At 50.9% G+C, this 21,376-nt stretch overlaps 3 protein-coding genes and 1 long non-coding RNA gene across 4 annotated transcripts; 3 read left to right on the top strand and 1 right to left on the bottom strand.

Moving 5' to 3' along the window:
- The first annotated feature begins 1,977 nt into the window (after positions 1-1,977).
- DLAT (dihydrolipoamide S-acetyltransferase) lies at positions 1,978-10,951 on the top strand. Its single transcript, XM_048328906.1, has 14 exons — positions 1,978-2,055; positions 2,800-2,901; positions 3,155-3,279; positions 3,396-3,552; positions 4,556-4,682; positions 5,460-5,647; positions 6,031-6,193; positions 6,413-6,480; positions 7,152-7,238; positions 7,328-7,435; positions 7,864-7,979; positions 8,247-8,409; positions 8,885-9,021; positions 9,513-10,951. Exons 2-14 carry the CDS (start codon positions 2,827-2,829, stop codon positions 9,640-9,642), a joined length of 1,644 nt encoding a protein of 547 aa, XP_048184863.1. The 5' UTR covers positions 1,978-2,055; positions 2,800-2,826; the 3' UTR covers positions 9,643-10,951.
- A 406-nt stretch (positions 10,952-11,357) lies between these two features.
- On the bottom strand, positions 11,358-12,681 carry LOC125338303. The gene is made up of 2 exons (XR_007208240.1): positions 11,968-12,681; positions 11,358-11,873 (listed from the first exon to the last, which is right to left on the bottom strand). It is a non-coding gene; the product is annotated as an uncharacterized LOC125338303 (long non-coding RNA).
- A 70-nt stretch (positions 12,682-12,751) lies between these two features.
- On the top strand, positions 12,752-16,503 carry NKAPD1 (NKAP domain containing 1). Its single transcript, XM_048329029.1, has 5 exons — positions 12,752-12,926; positions 13,961-14,061; positions 14,259-14,414; positions 14,785-14,838; positions 15,249-16,503. Exons 1-5 carry the CDS (start codon positions 12,858-12,860, stop codon positions 15,772-15,774), a joined length of 906 nt encoding a protein of 301 aa, XP_048184986.1. The 5' UTR covers positions 12,752-12,857; the 3' UTR covers positions 15,775-16,503.
- Positions 16,504-17,158: 655 nt separating this feature from the next.
- Positions 17,159-20,495, top strand: SDHD (succinate dehydrogenase complex subunit D). Its single transcript, XM_048328612.1, has 4 exons — positions 17,159-17,233; positions 17,357-17,461; positions 18,525-18,669; positions 19,861-20,495. The coding sequence occupies exons 1-4, from the start codon at positions 17,188-17,190 to the stop codon at positions 20,024-20,026; spliced, it is 462 nt and encodes a 153-aa protein (XP_048184569.1). The 5' UTR covers positions 17,159-17,187; the 3' UTR covers positions 20,027-20,495.
- The last annotated feature ends 881 nt before the right edge of the window (positions 20,496-21,376 follow it).

Genomic DNA, 21,376 nt, shown 5'->3' on the forward strand with positions numbered 1-21,376 from the left:
AAGTGTTTCATTCCTCGGGTTTTACTCATCAGTTTTATTTCAGCAATGGCCACACACCCGGGCTGGAGTTTCATGGAGCAAATTATGACAATTTTCAAGGTCTGTAGTTGCCAGCTTCACGTCCATCTCTGCTACTCAGATGAGCAGTTTCGTTTGGGAGGTTTCTCCCTCATAAAAGGTGTCACTTTTAAATGAGTTTTAACCCTGACTCCAGAGATTTTTTTACAAGATAGAGTTAACAAGTATAGAAACAGGAAAGTAACTCTGAGGAAAGTTGGTCAGAAATGAACAAATTGTAAGCAGTGAAAAAGACAAGCCTGGGATATGGTAGTAAGAGCACATCTCAGAATAAACCCACCCTCCACGGAAAGAAGTTCTTGCTTAGGTTGAGGTGGAACTTGGGTGTGTTTAATTTATCGCCTTTGCTACTCCTGTCACACTGAACAGGAGCCTGGTGAACTGAGCCTGGCGCTATCCTCTGACGCTCCTTGGATACACTTACATGTGTTGTACCCCATCCACCCTGAGCCTCCCCTGGCCCAGCCTGAGGCCGTTCCCTCTCCTCCTGTCCCTGTTCCCCGGGAGCAGAGCCCGACCCCCCCGGCTGCCCGCTCCTGTCACAAGGTGCCCCCTGCGCCTCCTTTTCTGCAGCCTGAGCCCCTTTCCCCGCTCCCTCAGCCGCGCTCCGATCCGGCCGCCGCTGCGGGCGCGGGGCGGTGCTGAGGCGGTGCCTGAGGCGGTGCCTGAGGCGGGGTCTGAGGCGGGGTCTGAGGCGGGGTCTGAGGCGGTGCTGAGGCGGTGCTGAGGCGGTGCTGAGGCGGGGTCTGAGGCGGTGTTGAGGCGGTGCTGAGGCGGTGCCTGAGGCGGTGCCTGAGGCGGGGTCTGAGGCGGGGTCTGAGGCGGTGCTGAGGCGGTGCTGAGGCGGGGTCTGAGGCGGTGCTGAGGCGGTGCTGAGGCGATGCTGAGGCGGTGCCGAGGCGGTGCTTGAGGCGGTGCCGAGGCGGTGCCGAGGCGGTGCCGAGGCGGTGCTTGAGGCGGTGCCGAGGCGGTGCCGAGGCGGTGCTTGAGGCGGTGCCGAGGCGGTGCCGAGGCGGTGTTGAGGCGGTGCCGAGGCGGTGCCGAGGCGGTGCTTGAGGCGGTGTTGAGGCGGTGCCGAGGCGGTGCTTGAGGCGGTGCTGAGGCGGTGCCGAGGCGGTGCTTGAGGCGGTGCCGAGGCGGTGCCGAGGCGGTGCTTGAGGCGGTGCCGAGGCGGTGCTTGAGGCGGTGCCGAGGCGGTGCCGAGGCGATGCCGAGGCGGTGCCGAGGCGGTGCCGAGGCGGTGCTTGAGGCGGTGCCGAGGCGGTGCCGAGGCGGTGCTTGAGGCGGTGCCGAGGCGGTGCCGAGGCGGTGCTTGAGGCGGTGCCGAGGCGGTGCTTGAGGCGGTGCCGAGGCGGTGCTTGAGGCGGTGCTTGAGGCGGTGCCGAGGCGATGCTGAGGCGGTGCCGAGGCGGTGCCGAGGCGGTGCTTGAGGCGGTGCCGAGGCGGTGCCGAGGCGGTGCTTGAGGCGGTGCCGAGGCGGTGCCGAGGCGATGCCGAGGCGGTGCCGAGGCGGTGCCGAGGCGGTGCTTGAGGCGGTGCCGAGGCGGTGCCGAGGCGGTGCTTGAGGCGGTGCCGAGGCGGTGCCGAGGCGGTGCTTGAGGCGGTGCTGAGGCGAGCCCGCTCCCGCCCCGCTCCCGCCCCGCCGCGCTTTACGGCCGCCCCAGTGTCGCGCCGCTCCGCCCGCACGGAGGTCACCGAGCGCCGCCGGCCCCGGTCCGCCCGGCCCAGCCCGGCTTCAGCCGCAGCCCCAGCCCCAGCATGTGGCGGGTGTTGGCGCGACGCGTGTCCCGGGGCGCGGCCGGGGCGCCCGGCCTGGTGCGGCCCCGCCGAGCGCTCGGGGCCGGGGTCGGGGCCGGGGCCGTCCCGGCCCGGCGCGGCCCGGCCTGGGGCGGCCCCGCGCCCCGCCCGCTGCTGCCGCCGCCCGCCTGGCCCCGGCTCGTCCCGTGCCGCTGCTGCAGCCTCCCGGCGCACCAGAAGGTGAGAGACACCCCCGAACCCATTATCCCGCGTGTCCCCCGTGTCCCCTTCCTGCCCCTTCGCTTTCCCCCTCCGGGTTTTCCGTCCCCTCCCCGTGCGGCTCAGTTTGCCCCAGGGACAGAACTTTGGGATCATCAAGGCTGGAAAAGACCTTTAGGATCAGCAACCCAGCACTGCTGATGGAGCCCCCACACCACAGCGCCCACACGGCTCTCGGACACCTCCGGGGATGGGGACTCCACCACCTCCGTGGGGAAACCTATTCCAAACAGAGAAAAAATCGGCGGTTTTTGTGCTTTTGGCACCACCCTGCCTCAAGTCCCTGGATGGCGGTTGGGTACTACTTCCATCACCTCTTTTATCTCAGCCCCACTGTTGGTCCCTTGGCAGACCCAGGCCAAGACCGGGCTCTCTGTAACCCTTTCTTGGTAGAATCGTAGAGTGTTACGGGGTTGGAATGGACCTTAAAGCTATGTGCAGGGACACCCTCCACTATCCCAGATTTCTCCAAGCTCCATCCAGCCTGACCTGGAATAATTCCAGGGATGGGGCAATCACAGCCTCTCCCCTCAGCACCCAGTGTGGGTTTGCCCAGGGTTCTTCACCAGCATCTTGGGGCGGTCCTGTGGATTTGCAGCAGCTTTGTGCCCCCCATCCCAGGCTGAGCTGAGGATGTCTCTGTCCTGTGTGTGACTCCTGCTGCTGGATCTGTCAGGGTTGGTGACACTGTCCTGTCCCTCACAGGTGGCACTGCCAGCGCTGTCCCCCACGATGCAGATGGGCACCATCGCGCGCTGGGAGAAGAAGGAGGGGGACAAGATCAATGAAGGGGATCTCATAGCAGAGGTATCCTGGGGATGAGGCTGGGCTGGTCTCTCACGAGCTGCACGTGTGGCCTGGGGGCTGTCCCTGGCCGAAGACAGATTTTGGATGACAGATCCCAAGGGATGTCAGTGGGAGGAAGTGGCTGTCAGCCTCTCAGAGCTGGTTTGAGGGCAAACTTCTCTAGAGCTGCCGCCTCAGGGTGATTTTTCCAGAACTGTGACCCTACCACAGACTAGGAGGCTCTGGGCTCACCATTTCCTGTTCTCTCTCAAAGGTGGAGACAGACAAAGCTACAGTTGGCTTTGAGAGCCTAGAGGAATGTTACCTGGCCAAGATCCTGGTGCCAGAAGGAACAAGGGATGTTCCTATTGGGGCCATAATATGTATCACAGTAGACAAGTATGTATTTTCCTAACCCTTGACTTGAATTTTCCCTTTCGGGGCATCTGGGGTGCTTTTTGTGAAAGGCTGAGACCATCACCTGATGGGATTTGGGGCTCTGTGTTTTCTTCTAGGCCTGAATATATTGATGCCTTCAAAAACTACACCCTGGATTCTGCAGCAGCTGCTCCCCCTGCAGCCTCAGTGCCTCCCCCTCCAGCTGCAGCCCCCTCCCCACCATCTCAGCCTTCTTCTCAGGCCCCTGGCAGCTCTTACCCTCCTCACATGCAGGTAAGAGAGCACTGCTCCTGCTTTAAGGCTTGCTGCACTCTTTTTCTGCCCCTGGCATTGCTACCTGTGGGGGATTTTGTCAGAAAAACTGTCTGGAATGGGAATTTATTAACAGTGCCACTTCAGTTGTTGTGTGCTTAAAGCAGGTGTTGGGGAACATCCCAGAAAGCTTTTTTAATAAATTTATTTCAGCATTTGAGCTGCTGGTGGAGGAGAGACTTGTTCCTCCAGGGTTGTTGTCTTGAAAAACATGCTAAATCTGTATTACTTGGACAGTTGTGGTATAACAAGACCTTGTGCTTAGTGTGAATAAGATCTGCTCATGTTGCAGAGCAGAGCTCAAGTCTGTGATGCTCTGGTGAACACACCAGGTGTGTCTGTGGGTGACTAAGAACGAGTTGTGTTTGTGGATGATCTTTTTGCCTTGTTTAGATAATGAAGTGTACCTCCACTGATGGATCTGAGCACTTTGTACAGGGGGTTGCTTTGACATTCCTTCGGAAAAGAAAATCTGGAATACTAAACCCAACCCCACAGATAAAACATGTGGGAACTGATTTGTCTGAGGTGTTACTCAAAGTCAGTAATAAAAGAATTAGTGAATAGCTTCTTAATCTGTGTTTTGGCTACTAAAGTTGCTTCCTTCCCTCTGCTTGCCCCCCTGCCCAGTTTTGCTCCACATGTGTGTGTCACAGTGACAAAGTGACTTGCTCCAGCCTTCCTTAGCCTTGCAAGTGGCAGCTCTAAGATGATAGCAGTGATGATTATTTTGATTTATCCATTTCTTGCCCTCTGCTCTTGCTTGCTCTCCTGCTCAGACCTTGCTAAAAGAAGCCAGAGCAGCACTGTGGGACAGCTCTGTGCTTGGCCGTCATGGAGCCAGGCCTAGGAGTGCATTAAAGCTGCTTCTTTAGGTTGGCATCATTTCTCAGGAGTTCAGACTGTGTTCCTGAGCCTTCTGGATGAGCAGGATCTGATTGTGTTGTGTTCTCTGGCTTCCCAGATCACTCTCCCTGCTCTGTCACCAACCATGACGATGGGCACAGTGCAGAGGTGGGAGAAGAAGGTTGGGGAGAAGCTGAATGAGGGAGACTTACTGGCTGAAATTGAGACAGATAAAGCCACAATAGGTGAGTCCACAGCCCAGAGTGGGTGAGGTGCCCTTGGCAGGATCCCCAGCAGCCTCTGCCCGCCCCTCTGGCTGGGCTGCTCAGGTGATGCCATGATGATTTTTGCCTTTTCTTTTTATACACCTTTTATGTATTCTCAGTACCCTTAGCAGAGATACTTGTAATTCTTTGAGCCTGATATCTTAGCATAGTCCTGGTATTCTTCTAGGCCAGAAGACTCCTAAAGGCCTCACAGGAGGCTGGAAAGCCTTACCCTGTCTTGAGAAACCAAGGCCCCTCTAGAACACATCCTGTAAACTAGGATTAGTCCCATCTGGGGGGAATACTTTAGAACAGGGAGATGTCACACCATTCATTGGGACGTCTCTGTCAGAGATGCTAATTGGCAAGGTCTGTAAATTGTACACGCGATGTGTGTGTGCGTTTTGGCATGTTCCACCCTGACGGATTGTTGCACCACAAGGATCCTTATTAAAAACCCTTTTATCCCTTAACCATGTCTGGCTCTTGATTCTAGGACCAGGGAAAAGGTCCTAGAATCACAGGGGATGATGCTGTGGGACAAGTTTTGTTAACATCTCATTCCATTGGAGAGCTAAACGCTGGAGCTCCTAGGAACACTTCTGTTTCCTCATTAATCCTTCTTGGCAAGTGCATGGAGAGGTTTCCCTGCTGGAGAGGGTTCTCCTGCAGGACAGGGCTTCAGCTGCCAGAGTCTCCAGCAGCAGCATTTAGAGCAGCTCTTCAGCTCCTCAGTGTTGTTTCTCTCCCTTGCAGGGTTTGAAGTGCAGGAGGAAGGCTACCTGGCAAAGATCTTGGTGCCTGAAGGAACAAGAGATGTGCCCTTAGGAACTGCTCTGTGCATCATTGTGGAGAAGGAGGCTGATATTCCAGCCTTTGCTGACTACCAGGCTGCTGCAGCCACTGACATGAAGGCCCCAGCTCCTCCTCCTCCTCCTCCACCGGTAAGGAGACCTCATGGGCACCACTTAGGAGTTTGAGCTGAGCTGTTGTTGCAGTGTGAAGCCCTGGCTTCAACAGGAGTGTTCTGATTTGTGAGTGCATGGCTGATCCATGTGTTGAGAAGTGATCACCACAACCTACAGCAGGTTTTCTTCATTATGGTCTTTTTCCCAGCCTGTTGCTTGTGCCAGTTCTGATTCCTTGCAAACGGGGAGCATAAGTCCTTTATTTTATTTGATGTATAGCCCAGCAGCTTAGCTGACCTTCCAGTGAGTTTCTGATTTAGTTTCTGCCACTGGCAGCCTTTGTGCAGATTAGTCATTATCTGTTGATTGATAATTAGATGGGCCAATTCTCTTGCTGATGACTTTGATTCTTTGTTAAGGTGATGGCAACTCCTGCAGCTGCTCCTCCTCCTCCCCAGCCTGCTGCTGCTCCTGCCCCAGCAGCCCCCACGGCGGGGCCACCCCACAAAGGAAGGGTCGTGGTCAGTCCCCTGGCAAAGAAATTGGCAGCAGAGAAAGGAATCGACCTTACCCAAGTGAAAGGTACCTTTCCTTTCCACCTCCTTGCTCTCACTATCAATCTTCTGTCCCTGTAGATCTGTATTTCCCTCTTCTTCCTGGCAGGAACACCCTGACTGTGCAGCTGTCAACCAGGAGTTGTGTTCAATGATTTCTCTCTCTTGAATAAAACTGGTACCTTTAGAAGCAAAGCCATGTTGGAAATAATCAAAATCCTCTCCCATTTTCCTTTGCCCCTTTCAGGTACTGGACCAGATGGCAGAATCACCAAAAAAGATGTGGAGTCATTTGTGCCATCAAAGGCTGCTCCAGTGAGTAGGCTGGAAACCTGTGGGAATGGATGTTACAGGGATGGAAAGGCTCTGTGGAAGGGCAGCTCCTACATGGAACTGGCATTGCTGGATTTTGTGGGCTGTGGTGACTGTAAAATTGTGACATTTAACCTGTCAGAAACACAGATGAAGCTTTATCCCTTTATTTATCCCTTTGATATTCCACTGAGGAAGAAACCAGTGTGCTCCCAACCCTTCCTTTGGTTGCTAAATCTTCATGGGCTGAGGTCAGCCCAGTCCCAGCTGGTCCAGCACTGCTGAACAGAGCAGATCAGAAGGAAAGCCAGACCTAGGAACCACCAGCCTGTTGCTGTTAGCCCAAAACTGTTCTGATCCCGTGGTTTGTGTTTTCCCTGAGCCGCTGGAGGTGTTGCTGTGTGTGCTGCAGTTTGGGAGAGCCCTCCTGTAAAACAATCAGAGCAGGACTGGCTGCTCAGGGAGCTTCACAGCAGTCTGTCGGTGCTGTATTGCTAAATCACTCAATACTGCATTTAATAAAAATACTGGGGTTAGAAGGAACCTTGTGGGTACTGGAGAGGAGAGGCTGAGGAGAAATAGCTGCTGCTCAGACCAAGAGGCAGCTTGGCCTCAGCCATGAGTTGCAGTTGCTCTTTGGGTGTTTCTGGGGGTGATGCTGGTGTTCCCTGCAGGCTGCAGCTCCGGAGGCAGTTCCTGCTGCAGTGGCAGCAGCACCCGAGGGGACCTTCACGGACATCCCCATCAGCAACATTCGCAGGGTAAGAAGATGTCAGTCTTTTCCAAGATCATTATCTTCAGCCAGGAATTTTCCAGGCTGATCTGTGTTCCTTGCTCTGCACACCCCCAGGTCATTGCTCAGAGGCTGATGCAGTCCAAACAAACAATACCTCACTACTACCTGTCCATCGATGTCAACATGGGAAAAGTCCTGGTGCTAAGGAAAGAACTCAATCAGGTGAGTTCTGGCCTCTTGGCTAGGAAAAAACCACTCTTTTCAGTGCCTTTTGTGGGTCAGTTCTGGACTGTCTGTCATTTTTCTCATGTCTGCTGATTCCTGGCTTCCCTAAGGGGCTGCTCTGAGTCTGCTTGGTGGTGATTCTTTATTTCAGATGGAAAATAAAAGGATAGAAAGCTTTTTAATAGTTAGAAACATAAAAAAATTAGAATAATAATTCTAAGCCAAGTTTCCAGAAAACTAAATATTAAAAAAACTTTCTTAAATTATGAAGGAGATGCTTTCACCTCCTAAATTGTCTTTGAATATTAATGCTTGCAAGTGGTGTGATTGTTTTCTAACATTTCCTGGGAACTGCAGTGACTGCCCTTGTTAGCTGGGGTGATGTGCAGGGGACAAACTGACACCTGGAATCTCTTTATTTGCAGGAGGTCTCGGATAACATTAAACTTTCTGTCAATGATTTCATAATTAAAGCTTCTGCTTTGGCATGCTTGAAGGTGCCTGAGGCAAATTCTTCATGGATGGACACAGTTATTAGGCAGTAAGTTTATGGCATGGTCAGAGCCAGAAACTTCCTTTGTTCATGGCAAAACGGCAGAACTTCTTCTGGGATTTGAGGGAGGGAAAAAGTATAATGCAAAGATGAGAGGTTTTGTTAAACTGGTAAAATCTTTGAGTCTAAGGCTGGTGTGCAAGGTGAAACAATTGTTGCAAATTAATGGCAATTTTGGGTTGTCTGGACTGTTTTTTGGAATTTTTCATGTTTGTTCTCTTGCTGGAGTGATTTCACCTGCTGTGTGTGTTGCAGGAATCACGTGGTGGATGTGAGTGTGGCCGTCAGCACTCCCGCAGGGCTCATCACCCCCATCGTCTTCAACGCTCACATCAAGGGCCTGGCTGCCATCAGCAAGGACGTGGCTTCCCTGGCAGCCAAAGCCCGGGAAGGGAAGCTCCAGCCTCATGAATTCCAGGTGAGAAACTTGGGTTGCTGTTCAACTCTGCAGCTCTTGACTTGTTTAAAAGGAGCAAAGGCTGTTCTGTGATGTTTGAGCTTTGTTCAGTAATCACAGAATATCCTGAGTGGGAAGGGACCCAAGGGATCACTGAATCCAGCTCCTGGCCCTGCACAGACACCCCCAAATCCCACCCTGGGCATCCCTGGCAGCGTTGTCCAAACGCTCCTGCAGCTCTGGCAGCCTCGGGGCTGGGCCCATTCCCTGGGCAGCCTGGGCAGTGCCCAGCACTCTCTGGGGGAAGAACCTTTCCCTGATCTCCAGCCCAAACCTCCCTTGGCACAGCTCCAGCTACTTCCTGGGTCCTGTCCCTGGTCACCAAAGAGCCTCCCCTCATCAGGAAGCTGCAGGCTGGGATGAGGTCGTCCCCTCCTCATATTCCCACATAAACCAGTTTTTGTGAGTTTGACCATGAATGTTTGTTTTCTTCTAGGGTGGTACTTTCACAATTTCCAATTTAGGAATGTATGGGATTAAGAATTTCTCTGCCATAATCAATCCACCTCAAGCCTGCATCCTGGCAGTGGGTTCCTCAAAAGAAACGCTAGTGCCAGCTGATAATGAGAAAGGGTGAGTTTCATCTGATCCTGAACTCAAACTCTTAAATCATGCCTAGTTTCCTAACACCTACATTAGATAATAATTTAAAAAACCCTAAAATGTATTGTTTACACAGTGTTTTCAGTACTTGCTTCAATTTGCATTTAAAGAAAACCTAAAGGATGGATTATAATTCAGGTGTCCTCTGTGTAATATCCCCTTGCTTGGAACTAAAATGCTTCTTTTTCTTCGTGTGAGGCTGTCCTTGTGCTGCAAGGAAAGCTGAGCTCCCTGCCCTAAGGGGAACATACAGAGGTGTTTTTAGTGCCTCAGAGAAGTTACTTCCTTAGTTTTCCTCAGAGAAGGAATGAACATGATCTGCTCTCTGGTGCAATTGGGAGAAACATCTGTCACCAAGTGCCAGCTGCTATTCCTGGCTCTCCAGGAGAAGCCTTTCTGCTGTGTAAGTGGCACTGCCTCGCAGGGGAGTGTGTTAACCTTTCCTTTTGTTTTTCTCCCAGCTTTGATGTGGCCAGCGTGATGTCTGTCACCCTGAGCTGTGACCACCGTGTTGTGGATGGAGCAGTTGGAGCACAGTGGCTGGCTGAGTTCAAGAATTTCCTTGAAAAGCCAGTAACCATGCTGCTATAATTTAACCATGCAAAGCAGAGTTTTCCTGGGTCACACTGTTGTGTTTTAAACAAGCTATTTAGACTTTAGTGTTCAGACTTTGAGAGAGTTCCTTTTTTTATTTAAAATATGTATTATATTATCTGGTAATGTTATTTACCAGTCTGTACAGAAAAAAAGTTTGCAAAAGTGCTTTTCAGAGCAATATTACAGCTACACTGTATTTTTATACAGTTAGTTAACTTGCAAACTCTTCCAAAACAGAGTTAAGCATCCCAGATTTAAAAAAAAAAAAATTATCCTGGCATTGTGCCAGCTGCTTCTAAACTCGGGTGCCCAGGGGGTGCATACCAACAGTTTCATGATCTCAGTGTTGTGAGAGACTGGAATTTCAAACATTTCACAGGAGCACAGATGAGATGGTCACAGAAAGGTACCAGCAGGAGGGGAATTCCCATTTGTCCTGTTCCTGGGGCAGGGGAGATGGCACATGCACTGAGGGACTGAAGTGCCTGGGGATAGAGTCTCAAAGGCCAAGTGCTGCTGTTCAAAGCCTTTTTGGAACCTGGCACTGGCTGGGACCTTCTCAGCTACGTGATCCCTTTTGAGCACTTTAAGGTGAAAGAGCACTGCTGTCTGTGGGGTCACAGCTCTCGGTACCACAGGGAATGTGCTGTCTTCTCATGGACTCTCACTGACATCTGCTTTTGTATGGAAACTCTGTAGCTGCTGTTCCTCTGGCTAAGTTAAGCCCAGGCTCTGATGCCATGGAAGTAACTTGCAGAATGTTCAATGTGTGTTGGAAGCCAATGTAGACAAATCACACGTGCTGATAATCCAGGGGATGTTAATCATGTGAGGACTCGGATGTTTGGAATTTTTCATTTCAGGCATTCTACAATAGGAAGCTCTGACTTAAGCCACTGAAACTGCAGAACTTCCCTGGGTTGTCTGTGTTGTCCAGCCTCAGTAAAGCTGCAGAATGTGCTCTCCATGTCCATATTGTATGTAAGGTGCTTCTCTAGTCTGTTGGACTCATGTTCAGTTACCCCAGGCATTGTATCCTGTGAGGGTGCAGTGCTGAACATTCTGAAATTCCACTTTCCACATGGAAATGTTCATGTGAAAAAGGACAACCGTGCAGTAATGACAGAGTGACCAGGAGAATTAAACAGGGGGGCAGAGTTGGGGGAAAAAAAAAAGAAGTTGTTCAGGCTGATCTTGTTATTCTGTATATTGCATTAAGTACTGTCTCCTGTAAAGTTCTACAGAATTCACTAAAGATATTGAAAGAAAATACTGTGGAAATTAAATATTTTTGTGGGAACTATTTAGTGTCTGGTTGCTGTGATACCTGGTTTTCATGCCTTGCTTAAGCAAAAAACCAAAAAAGTGCATTAAGGTTTTGGATTTTCTTGAATGACCTGAAATACCCTGATTCCAGACTGGCTCTAGTGAACCCATGTTCCATTAAATGTTTGGAATTGACAACTACTAAACCATGTCCCAGTGCTTTTCTCTTCAGTTGTGTGTGGCTTCACTGCTCTGGGTCAGTGCTCTGCAGCCTTTCAGTCTCCCAGTGAAACTCACCCTATTAACCTGAACTTCCATCACAGATCTTCCCAGACATTTGCTTTTTGCTGTCTGCAGCTTCCTCTCTGCACTGTTCACCTGGGCACCTGTGGGGCCATGTGTGACAGGTTGTTCCAGCATTAAATACTTAAAGAGAGCTGCTCTAACCATCTGAATCCTGTCCATTTATTTAACAAAAACACATCACCACTGTTATTGCTGTCCCTTGAATGGTGTAGTAAAGCATGTGGGCATTGGTGGTTCTTTACTACAGCTCTTAATTGCAGATAACAAGTACTGTAACTAAATATTCAAGTATTCTTTGAATATTTACAATATTTGCTCATTTTTTTTCCTAAGTTTGCTGGTGCTACTGTTCCTCCAGCCTTAATTTCCTACTTGCACCTTCTAAAGGCATTTGAGATACTCACCCCAGTGATTAAAAAGTGAATTAAAAACACGCTAAACCCCATCACCACCAAAGATTCTCACTCTGGGCTTTTGTTGTGCAATCTGTGCCCAGGAACTGGGCAGGATGCAGGAGTTGAGGACCTGCCTTGGCAGCTGCTGCTGTGATAAACAACGCCCCTTTGGCTTTGTCCAACGCTGCTGTGGCTGTTTCTTCAGTCTGGCAAGTCTAGCTGGAATTTGTATTTCTCAGGACCCTCAATGATGATGTCCTAAACCACAATTAAAATCCATGATTAACTGACGGGGAATTAGCAGTGAGCATTTCTGGGGACACAAAACACAAGGTTCTTCCTGCTGCCTTACCTTTGAAATCCTCAGAAGCAGAGCTGCCCTTGGGCAGTTCAGTTCTGAGCTCAGTTCAGAGCGGTCCCTTGTTTGCATCCTTGACAGTGACCCCTCCCTGCACAGGGCTGCTGTCCCTACTGGAAATCTCCTCTAGCAGGGGCCCCTCTGGTCCAAAACTTCAAGAAGTTTCACTCATTTTCCCCAAGCTGTGTTTCTGCAGAAGTGGCTCATGGTAACTTTGCTAAATACTGGCTAAGAACAGTATCCATGATTAAGGAAAACAATTAATTAAAAGGTAATTAAAACAATTAATTAAATTTTAAATAAGACTTAAAATTTAATTAATACTTATTATGTAAGGTTCTATTGAAACAGTTAAAATTGGATTTAAACCATTACTTGAAATTTTATTAGTTAAGTAATTGATTAAAACTATTAACAAGTTATATAGTTTCCAGCATTACCCACCCTCAATGTTTCTGGGAATTTTTCCCGTTTGGGGATTTTTTTCCCCCAAAAAACAGGACTCCTTCAGAGCTGCCACCTGCTGTCCCCGGCCCATCGCGGTGTCCCGCAGCGGAGCCCAGGCGGTCCCAGTGACGGGGAGCGGCGCGGGGGCAGCGCGGGCAGAGGCCGGGGCTGGATGCGGTGCCGGGCCCGGCGGTACCGGCTCGGTTCGGGTCAGTCGAGGCCTCCCGGAGCCCCGCGGCCCTCACGGCGCTGGCGGCCATGGCGGCCCCGTTGCCCGGGAGACGGCGCCGGAAGCGGCGCGCGCGCGGCCCCGCGCGTTTCCGCGTCCCTCGCCCGGCCCGGCCCGGCCCGGCCCCGCCGCCGCCAAACAAACACGGCCAGCACCGCCAGCAGCGCCAGCACCGCGCCCGGCCCGGGCCCGCTGCAGCGCCCGCAGCATGTCCCGGGTGCCCGTGGGGAAGGTGCTGCTGCGCAACGTCATCCGCCACACCGGAGCGCACAACAAGGTGAGGCCCGCGCCGCCCGCGCCTCGCGGGGCCTGCGGGGCGGAGCGGGGCGGCCCCGGGTGCGGGGATATTCTGGGAGTGTGGGGACATCCCTGGGTGCGGGGACATCCCCGAGTGTAGGGGACATCCCCGGGTGTGGGGACGTCCCCGGGATGCGGGGGCATCCCCGGGTGCGGGGACGTTGTGGGGGCGCGGGGACATCCTCGGGTGCAGGGACATCCCCGGGATGCGGGGACATGCCGGGGTGCAGGGACATCTGGGTGTGCGGGACATCCCGGGGTGCAGGGACATCGTGAGGGCGCTGGGACAGCCCGGTGGTGCCACACAGCCATGGGGGAACATCCCGGTGGTGCGGGGACATCCCGAGGCTACAGCACACCCTGGGGCGCGGGGATGTGCCGGTGGTGGTCCTGGTTCATCCCGGTGTGCGGGGACATCCCGGGGGTGCGGGACAGGCTTCGTGCCCCGCTGCTGATGCGGGAGAGGAGAGCGGGAGTGTTTGGCAGAAATAGAAGGAGTTTGGTGAATCGGCCACATCGACATCCTCAGTGTCACTTTCGGTTTAACGCTGTTTGTGTCGACTTCAGTTTAACCTCGTTCCGGTTTCCCCGAGTTTCAGTTTAACCTCGTTTTTCTTGGGTTCTCACCGCGGTGAGGGTGAGGGAATGTGTCTATATTTACTTTAAAAGTAATAAATCTTTAATAGGTTTTAATTTATTTGTTGCACTGCGTATATGCTTTTCATTGCATGAAACAGTTTGAACTTTATGTGCACAGGCAGGATTTTAGTGAAAGATTAAGCAACTCCATTAAGTTTTGGAAACTACTTCCTGAATCCCTGATATAATTCAGCAGGTCTAACCACCACCAGGAGGTTCTCCTTTTGGACACAGATATGTGTAAATAATCCTCTGTTTGGGGATGGAAAGGTGGCTGTGAGTTTTCCTAGCAGGAGTGTTGAGACTGGAGCTCACGTGCCACATGACTGTGAATTTTCCCTGATGCTAAAGTTGTTTCCCTTCTGTGACTTTCAGCTTCAGGAAGAGACAGAAATGTGGAAAATAAGGGAGTGGGAGAAGCAGACAGAAGAGACTTACTGGAAAAGGCAGAGCAGAATGCTGTCAGACACCTCCAGGTGAGACACATCACAGAAATACTTATTTTCTCCTCAGTGAGTCCCAGGAAAGAGCTCAGGCCTCTGCTTAAGCCTGACCATTTACGTGTTCATTTCGGTGTAAAATCTCCAAGGTACCCGTTAATTAGGTCGGCCTCAGTGGGGCTCTGGGGGTGGGAGGTGTTTTCCCATCTGAAGGAGCTGTTCCCTCTCTGCAGCAGCCGGATGCGCAGCGATGGCTTCGACGAGGAGGGACACAGGGCAGACTGGAAAACCAGGAACCCACAGTTCCTTGACCTGGTGGAAGATGATCTCCTCAGGGCCAGATCCTGGAATAAAAAGCTGTACGAATGTGAAGCCAACATGCCAGACAGGTCTGTGGGGGAATTCATGTGCTGTAGTTGTAATTAAAACATCTTTTTGGAGCCTTGTACCAAAAACCTACACATGTCTGTTTAGTGGAGTTTCACTAAGCAGCCAAAGCCCAGCCCTAAGCTTAATATTTATTACTCTGCCCCCTAAGCTTAAAAAATCTCAAGAAACACAAGTCCAGGGTTGTTTTAAAGAAATCTGCGTTGTAGTCTGAGAGCATAAGGTGTATTTAAATAGTACCAACCAAATCAGTCCTATTTCCTTCCTCCCTGTCTGAACTCAGATTCATTCTGTGGCTCTGGCTTTTCAGAGATGGATTTTTGTCCTCAAACACATTGTCTGTTTTTAATGGATGCTTCTGCTTTCTTACAGGTGGGGGCACAGTGGATATAAAGAGTTGTACCCTGAAGAATTTGACACAGACAGGTGAGGCAGACAGACTTGCTGATGGATCCAGAACCTGCCTTCTGACAAGTTCTGCAGGGAATTTTACAAACTGAGTTTCAAATTTTGAATAGAGATCAGCCTTGAATGCAAAGCCTTACTGTTACATGAAAAACGGTCAAATCCATTAATGTGGTGTGAGTCTTAGGAGAATCTTTTGTAGTAATTAAGATACTCAGGTTTAGCTGCAGTTGCCAAAATCTGTGAATCTGGGAGGTAAATAAATTCTTGCAGTATCCTGGAGAGTGGAAAAATAAGATTTTAAGACAGAATTAATTATTTTTAACCTACACCCAGCAGAATCATCAATATTTGTCAAGCTTACAGATTGGATATAAATGAGTTTCATCACTCAGTGGCTATCAGTTCACCTCCTCCTGTTTTTTTTCCAGTGATCAGCAAGAAGGAGATGAGAAAAATGTTGTCAATGGGAAGAAGAGATCCCACCTGGGGAAGCAAACAGCCCGTGAGTCCCACAAAAGGAAAAAAACCAAGAAATCCCACAAGAAGAAGCAAAAAAAGCGCTCTCACAAAAAGAGGAAGAAAAAGAAAAAGGAGCAGGGGAGAACTTCCACAGATTCCTCCCGGGTGGAGAGCGAGGGCTCGGGAGAGGAGACTCCGAGCACCTGGAAAGGAAAACACAAGCGCAAGAAAAAGCCCAGGAAAGTGCCTGCCAAGGAACCTACCTCTTCTTCTGGGCAGGAGAGTGACTTTTCCCATGCAAGCAGCTCCAGCACCAGCAGCTCTGAGGACACTGAATCCGAGGGGAAGAAGGAGAAGCGGCCCCCAAGGAAGAGAAAGAAGTGTCCCAGCTCCGTGCCGGAGAGGCAGAGTGAAGTGCCGGAGAAGAGGAGCAAGAGGAAGAACTGGAAGGTGGCGGGGGATGAAAAATCTGAGGACAGCTCTGATGAGGACTGAGGGGTCTGGGTGCAGCTCAGACCAGGAGGGAGGACAGAGGCAGGTCTTCGTCACTCAGCACTGCCCCACTGCTCCAACACTGGTTTACACACACCCTGCCAGCCCACAGGGAGCACTGAGCCTGGGCAGCCTGGCTGCCCGTGGACTCACCAGGCAGCAGTGCAGGACAGCACCTACCTGTCCCACAGGTGGGCTCGTCCTGCCAGCCTCAGATTCTTTGGCTGTGATCAGGTTGTTTTTTTCTTAAATTATGTTTGAACAGATTGCTCTTTCGGCTCACCAAAACAATGGCCAGTAGGAGAGAGGACAGGCTGATAAATCAGGCTGATAACAGAGCAAATGTCACTGTAACCCCACGGTAGCTTTGTCTTCCCATCCTCCAGCAAAAGCAGAGCTGTGGGGGAAGGCACAAGGTCAGCTGGACACGGAGGGGAGCTGAGGGAATATTCTCATTCCAGCTGAAGGTGCAGTGACTTCTTTAATGGTGAAAAAAGCCACCAGTGCATTTGCTTGGTTTAGACTCCTGTCCAGAGCCTGCTGTGGGCTGGCCACCGTGTCTACCTTCCTTCGTTCTCTTTGGGGATGCTGAAACCATTTGTGCTGACAGAGAGGCCTTGGTGGGTGTTGTGTCCTGTCTCTGCTCTGCCCAGTGTGTTACTGGAGAAACTGGTACCAGGCCGTTCTCCCTGCAGCGAACAGCCAAGCCTTTTAATAAAATAAATAAATCCAGATGTGTTTGATGCTTTTGTCATTGTTCTGGAGCAAAGCCCGGGGACAGAGCACAGGACTGGGAGTCTGGGTGGTGCCTGTGTTCTCTGCTGTGTTTGTGCCTGGCCTGACTTGCAGGAGATGAAATCAAGGCACTGGGGAAATGTGTGGGGTGATTGTTGTGTGCTGGACAAGCACAAAACAATGTCAGCGGCCATAAATCCTCACTCCAAGCCCTGAGTGTTGGTCCTTTTTACACTTCAAGTGGAAAGAAAAATAGGATGTTCACGGAGGTGTTTATTGTGTGTACAAATGTGTTTTATTAGTGAACACGCAGGTGTGGAGCACCTGGGTCTGCTGCGGGTGTTGTGGGTTTTAAGGCAGAATTATAGAACTACAGAATGTTTGGGCTGGAAGGGAATTTAGAGATATTCCAGTTCCACGGGCAGGACACCTTCCACCAGGCTGCTCCAACCTGGCCGCGGGCACTTCCAAGCAGCCACAGCTTCTCTGGGCAACGCGTGCCAGGGCCTGCCCACGCTCACAGGGAAGGATGCCTTCCCAAAATCCCATCTAACGCTGTCTCCGGCAGGTCACAGCTACCCTGGGAAGCTTTGCGGCCGCTGTCCCCGCGCCGGGCCGCGGTCCCGGAGGCGGAAGCTCGGGCGGCGTTTCCGCGTCCGCCGCGGTGCCCTTGGAGCTGAGATGGCGCTGGCGCTGCTGCGGGCGCGGCCCCGCGGGGCCGCCCTGGGTGAGTGAGACCGGGGGCGCGGGGCGGGCCGGGACCTCGGAGGGTGCGGGGCCCCGGTGACTGCGGGACTCCCGGAGGGTGCGGGCCCCCCGCGCTCACGCCGCGCCGCCGGTGTCCCCGCAGCTCTCCTCGGCTCGGCCCTGCTCCGCCGCCCCGCCGCGCTCGGTGCCGCCGTCGCTCGCTGCGCTCCGGCCCGCGACAGCCACGGCCCGCCCCGCCAGGGACACGGTACGGCCTTGTCTGTGTCAGTCTGTGTGTCTGCGTGTTTGTGTGCGTGGGTCTCGTTTTCCCAGGGTCGGGAGAACTCCTCCGCCCAGGCAAACCGCTTTTCCCATCCCTGGAACTGCTCAAGGCCACGCTGGATGGAGTTCCGAGCACCCGGGTCTACTGCAAGGCATCCTGCCCTTGGCAGGGGGTTGGGATTAGATGATCTTTAAGGTGTGCTCCAACTCCTAAATACTCCGTGATTCTTTCATGAATGAGTCGTAAAGGAGCAGATTTTGGCTTGGGTCCTTCAAGGGACCAACAGCGGTGCCGGGATAAAGGATAGAGGTGATGGAGGTGGAACCCAATGGCCATAGAGGGACTTGAGAACAAGATGAACTTTAAGGTCTCTCCTATCCCAAACCAGGCTGTGAGTCTATCATTTTTTTGGGCCACTTAGGAGATTTTAAGCAGCAGCTGTAACAAAGAGCAGAAAAGACGTGCATATGGTACAGTGGTTTTTCTTGGTGTCCTCTTGGGTGATGTAGCGTTACAGGTGTTACCAGCCAAGGAAAAAATAATCCCAAATGCCCCCAAATTTTTAAGGGAAAAGTTGTGAAATGCTGAGCGTTGTTGGATAGGGCAGTAACTGTGCAGAGATGTTACTTGTGATAAATAATCCTGCTGTCATGGTGCCTCAGGCTGTGAGGAGTGTGTGCACCCTCACCTTCAGCAGCACTGTTACCAGGTAATAGCACTTTAATTTGCACTTTGACCAAGTCCAAACTTCAGGTCTTTTGCTTTCCTTATCCTGTCACTTCTTAAATTTCTTTTCTCCTTGCCAAAACAAAGGAAAACATTTGCATTTTGGTTCAGGTGGTATCTGTGTGTTAGCTGAGCACTTTGGGGGTGCTGCGTTGATAACTTCACAGAGCCAGTTCTTGATGTTTTCAGCCTGGGCTGATGCTCGCATTGTGTTTCCAAGTATTGCCTCTGCTGGGTTTTGGTTTGCAGACTGCCCACATCTCAAAGCCATTCCTCCAGCCCTTGGCAGAGGGGCTTTTCCCTGAGAATGTTTCTCCTGCAGGCACTTCCAAGGCTGCGTCTTTGCACTGGACAGGGGAGAGAGCAGTCAGTGTGCTGCTGCTGGGGCTGCTTCCTGCCGCCTACCTGTGTCCCGGACCAGCCGTGGACTATTCCCTGGCTGCAGCCCTCACCCTGCATGGCCACTGGTAAGCACAGCAGGGCTGAACTCACAGGAAAAAAGGTTTGGTGGCTCCGAACCCCATCCTGATCTACTGTAAAACACCTGGAAAAAGTCCTTGGTCTCCAAGTTCAGTGACAATTGTGATCTTTAGAGTGGTCGTACTTTGGTCTTCCTTTCTCACACCGTTCTCCCAGTCAGAAGAGGAATCCATAAAAACTCTCTGGTATCTTAACGTTGGGAGTACTTCCTTGCCCCTGGATGTGCAGAATCCTGGATGTTTTTAACCTGTGGAAGAGCCAGTGGTGTGCGAACAGAGGGAACAGGAAGAGGACAGATCTGTATAAAAATACTACAGAAATACTCTTCCTCTAAAGCTCTGTGCACTGGCTTTGTGCATCTCAGTGCTGGTGAGGTTCTGCATAATAAAGAACTCACAGCAAAGATTCCACTAAGGAGACCTGGATGATTATTTCCTTGGTTCCTGGGAAGTGGATCTTTGCTCAGTGTTGTTCTGCTGTGATCCTTAATGAGAGCAGGGACAGGGCTAATTAGGAGTGGATCCAGGTGCATGGTTGGCCAGACTGGCAGCATCCACCTTCTTGAGGTGATCCTGGTTTGGGAGTTCCTTGCCACAAGGGAAAATCAGGTTTTTGTGGTACTGTGGGGGTGCCAGGCTTTCTTAAACCTCAGTTTTGCCCTTAGAAATGTGTGCCTTTCTCTGACAAGCATCCTGTGTCTTGTGTTGCTGGATAGTTCAAATCTGGACAGGACTTCACTTCCAGATGTAGAAAAAACCCAAAATACGCTATTTTTTTTGGTTGCCACTCTTCTAATCTAAATGCATACCCAGGAGCCTTCTGTGTCTTTGTGACAACGGCTGGTCCCAGATACTTCCTTGGGTTTTCCTCTTCTTTCAGTCCTTGGAAGTCAGATAAGAAGGCAGATTCCAAGGATTCTGCTGTCTGGGGAGCTGTGGTCAGCCCTTGGTTTCCTCAAGAAAACTCGGAGCCAATCAGGGTATTTTTAATAGAATGTGTGGAATGTTTTGTTTTTGAAATGGATGCACCCTGAGTGGGAACTGAGCATTCTTCAGGAAAGGCTGATGGCAGCAGGTGAAAAAAAGCAACGTTTGTGGCATCTTGGTAGAACAGTGCCACAAAGTGGATGGATTTCAGTGCATGATCTTTACTGATTTGAGCTTTTCTCTCTTGTTTAGGGGTCTGGGCCAGGTAATAACTGATTATGTGCATGGAGACATACCCATTAAAGTGGCCAACACGGGGCTGTACATTCTGTCCGCCCTCACCTTCGCCGGCCTCTGCCACTTCAACTACCAGGACGTGGGGATCTGCAAGGCTGTGGCCATGCTCTGGAGCCTCTGACGTGTCCCCAGCCCTGACACACACGATTGTCCTCTGCTGCCTCTGCTTCATCAGCTTGTGACCAGCATAATGCACAACAAAGGAATAGCCAAGGGTCCCTAGTGAGAGCAGCCTGCAGCGGGCTCAGAGCTAGTTTAGAATATATAGAGAGAAAAAACAGATTTAACTGGGAGATGTCCAGTGAGAGTGAGTGGATTCAAGCTGCACTGTAAATTGGGGTGAAGTAATTACATCAGTGACAGACTGGCATAGCTAAAGGGAACTCTCCTTGTAATACCAGCTTTAATGAGTGTTTTTTTCTGTTGGTTGGTTTCCTTTTCTGTAAAACAAGCTTGGCTTGTGGAAAACTGAACTGCTGCTTCTGACGTCAGTGTGTAAGGCAGACCCTGCAACTCTTTGGACCCTGGGAGTTGATGTAGAAAAGGGAATACTTTTTTTCTTAATCCATGCAATAAAGAATTTACAGAAATTGTGTGTGTGCTTCTGAACCATTTTTACTGCTTTTGGGTTGCCTAAAATGCTTTCTCTGCAGATAGGTTTGCTCTGCCTTACTTCATTTGGCTATTATAAAACAAATCCTTAAAGCTGACTTAGACTTAATACAAGAATAATTAATGTCCATGAGAAAATACAACAAGAATTGACCTAGAATAAAAATACTTTTGCAGATTGACTTTTAGGAGCATTTGACTTTCAAGGTTTTTATGTTCATCTGGAACACTTTTTTGAGGTTTATTTTCTAAATACTCTGGTCTGTGTTGTCTTGTGTGACTGAAGAGACAACAAACATGAGGCTGAGGTAACATTCTGTTCTTTTAGGGTATTTTAGAGGGGAACTGGGATTGTGGTTTTTAACTTTCTGCTTCATCCTGTCTGACTTTCACAGTGCTAAGGAGTGGATTAACTCTTTCCACATTCTAATGGTACTTTTGTGGCACTGTTAATAGAGGAAGAGAATTTGTGTTACCATCAGTGATTATGCAATGACCAGAATGACCAAGTCGCTGTTTGGATTCTAAAAGACTTTCTGGTTCGGTTTTTTTTTAATATGGATTGGAAATTTTATTTATTTATTAGCAAAAGCAGGTAGCTGGCCAATTTTTTGTTAGTTTTGTGGTCAGAATGGAGCTGTGGTGTGGTTTAAACACCAACATTTGTTATTTTGTCCCAGGGAGGAGGAGGGTGCAGATGGGTGAGTCATGAGAAAGTCCCTCTGGGCGGGCTAAGGGTCTCTCATGGAAAGTGTCTGAGATTTCCTCACACGAGATGCAGCTGTAGGTGGTGTTTAAGCTACTTGCGTGAGAAGTTAATTACCTAAGAGTTCTGGGAATGTAAAAGTCCAAACCTAAT

This window comes from Corvus hawaiiensis, chromosome 25 (genome assembly GCF_020740725.1).
Source record: "Corvus hawaiiensis isolate bCorHaw1 chromosome 25, bCorHaw1.pri.cur, whole genome shotgun sequence".
Classification (NCBI taxonomy): Eukaryota; Metazoa; Chordata; class Aves; order Passeriformes; family Corvidae; genus Corvus; species Corvus hawaiiensis.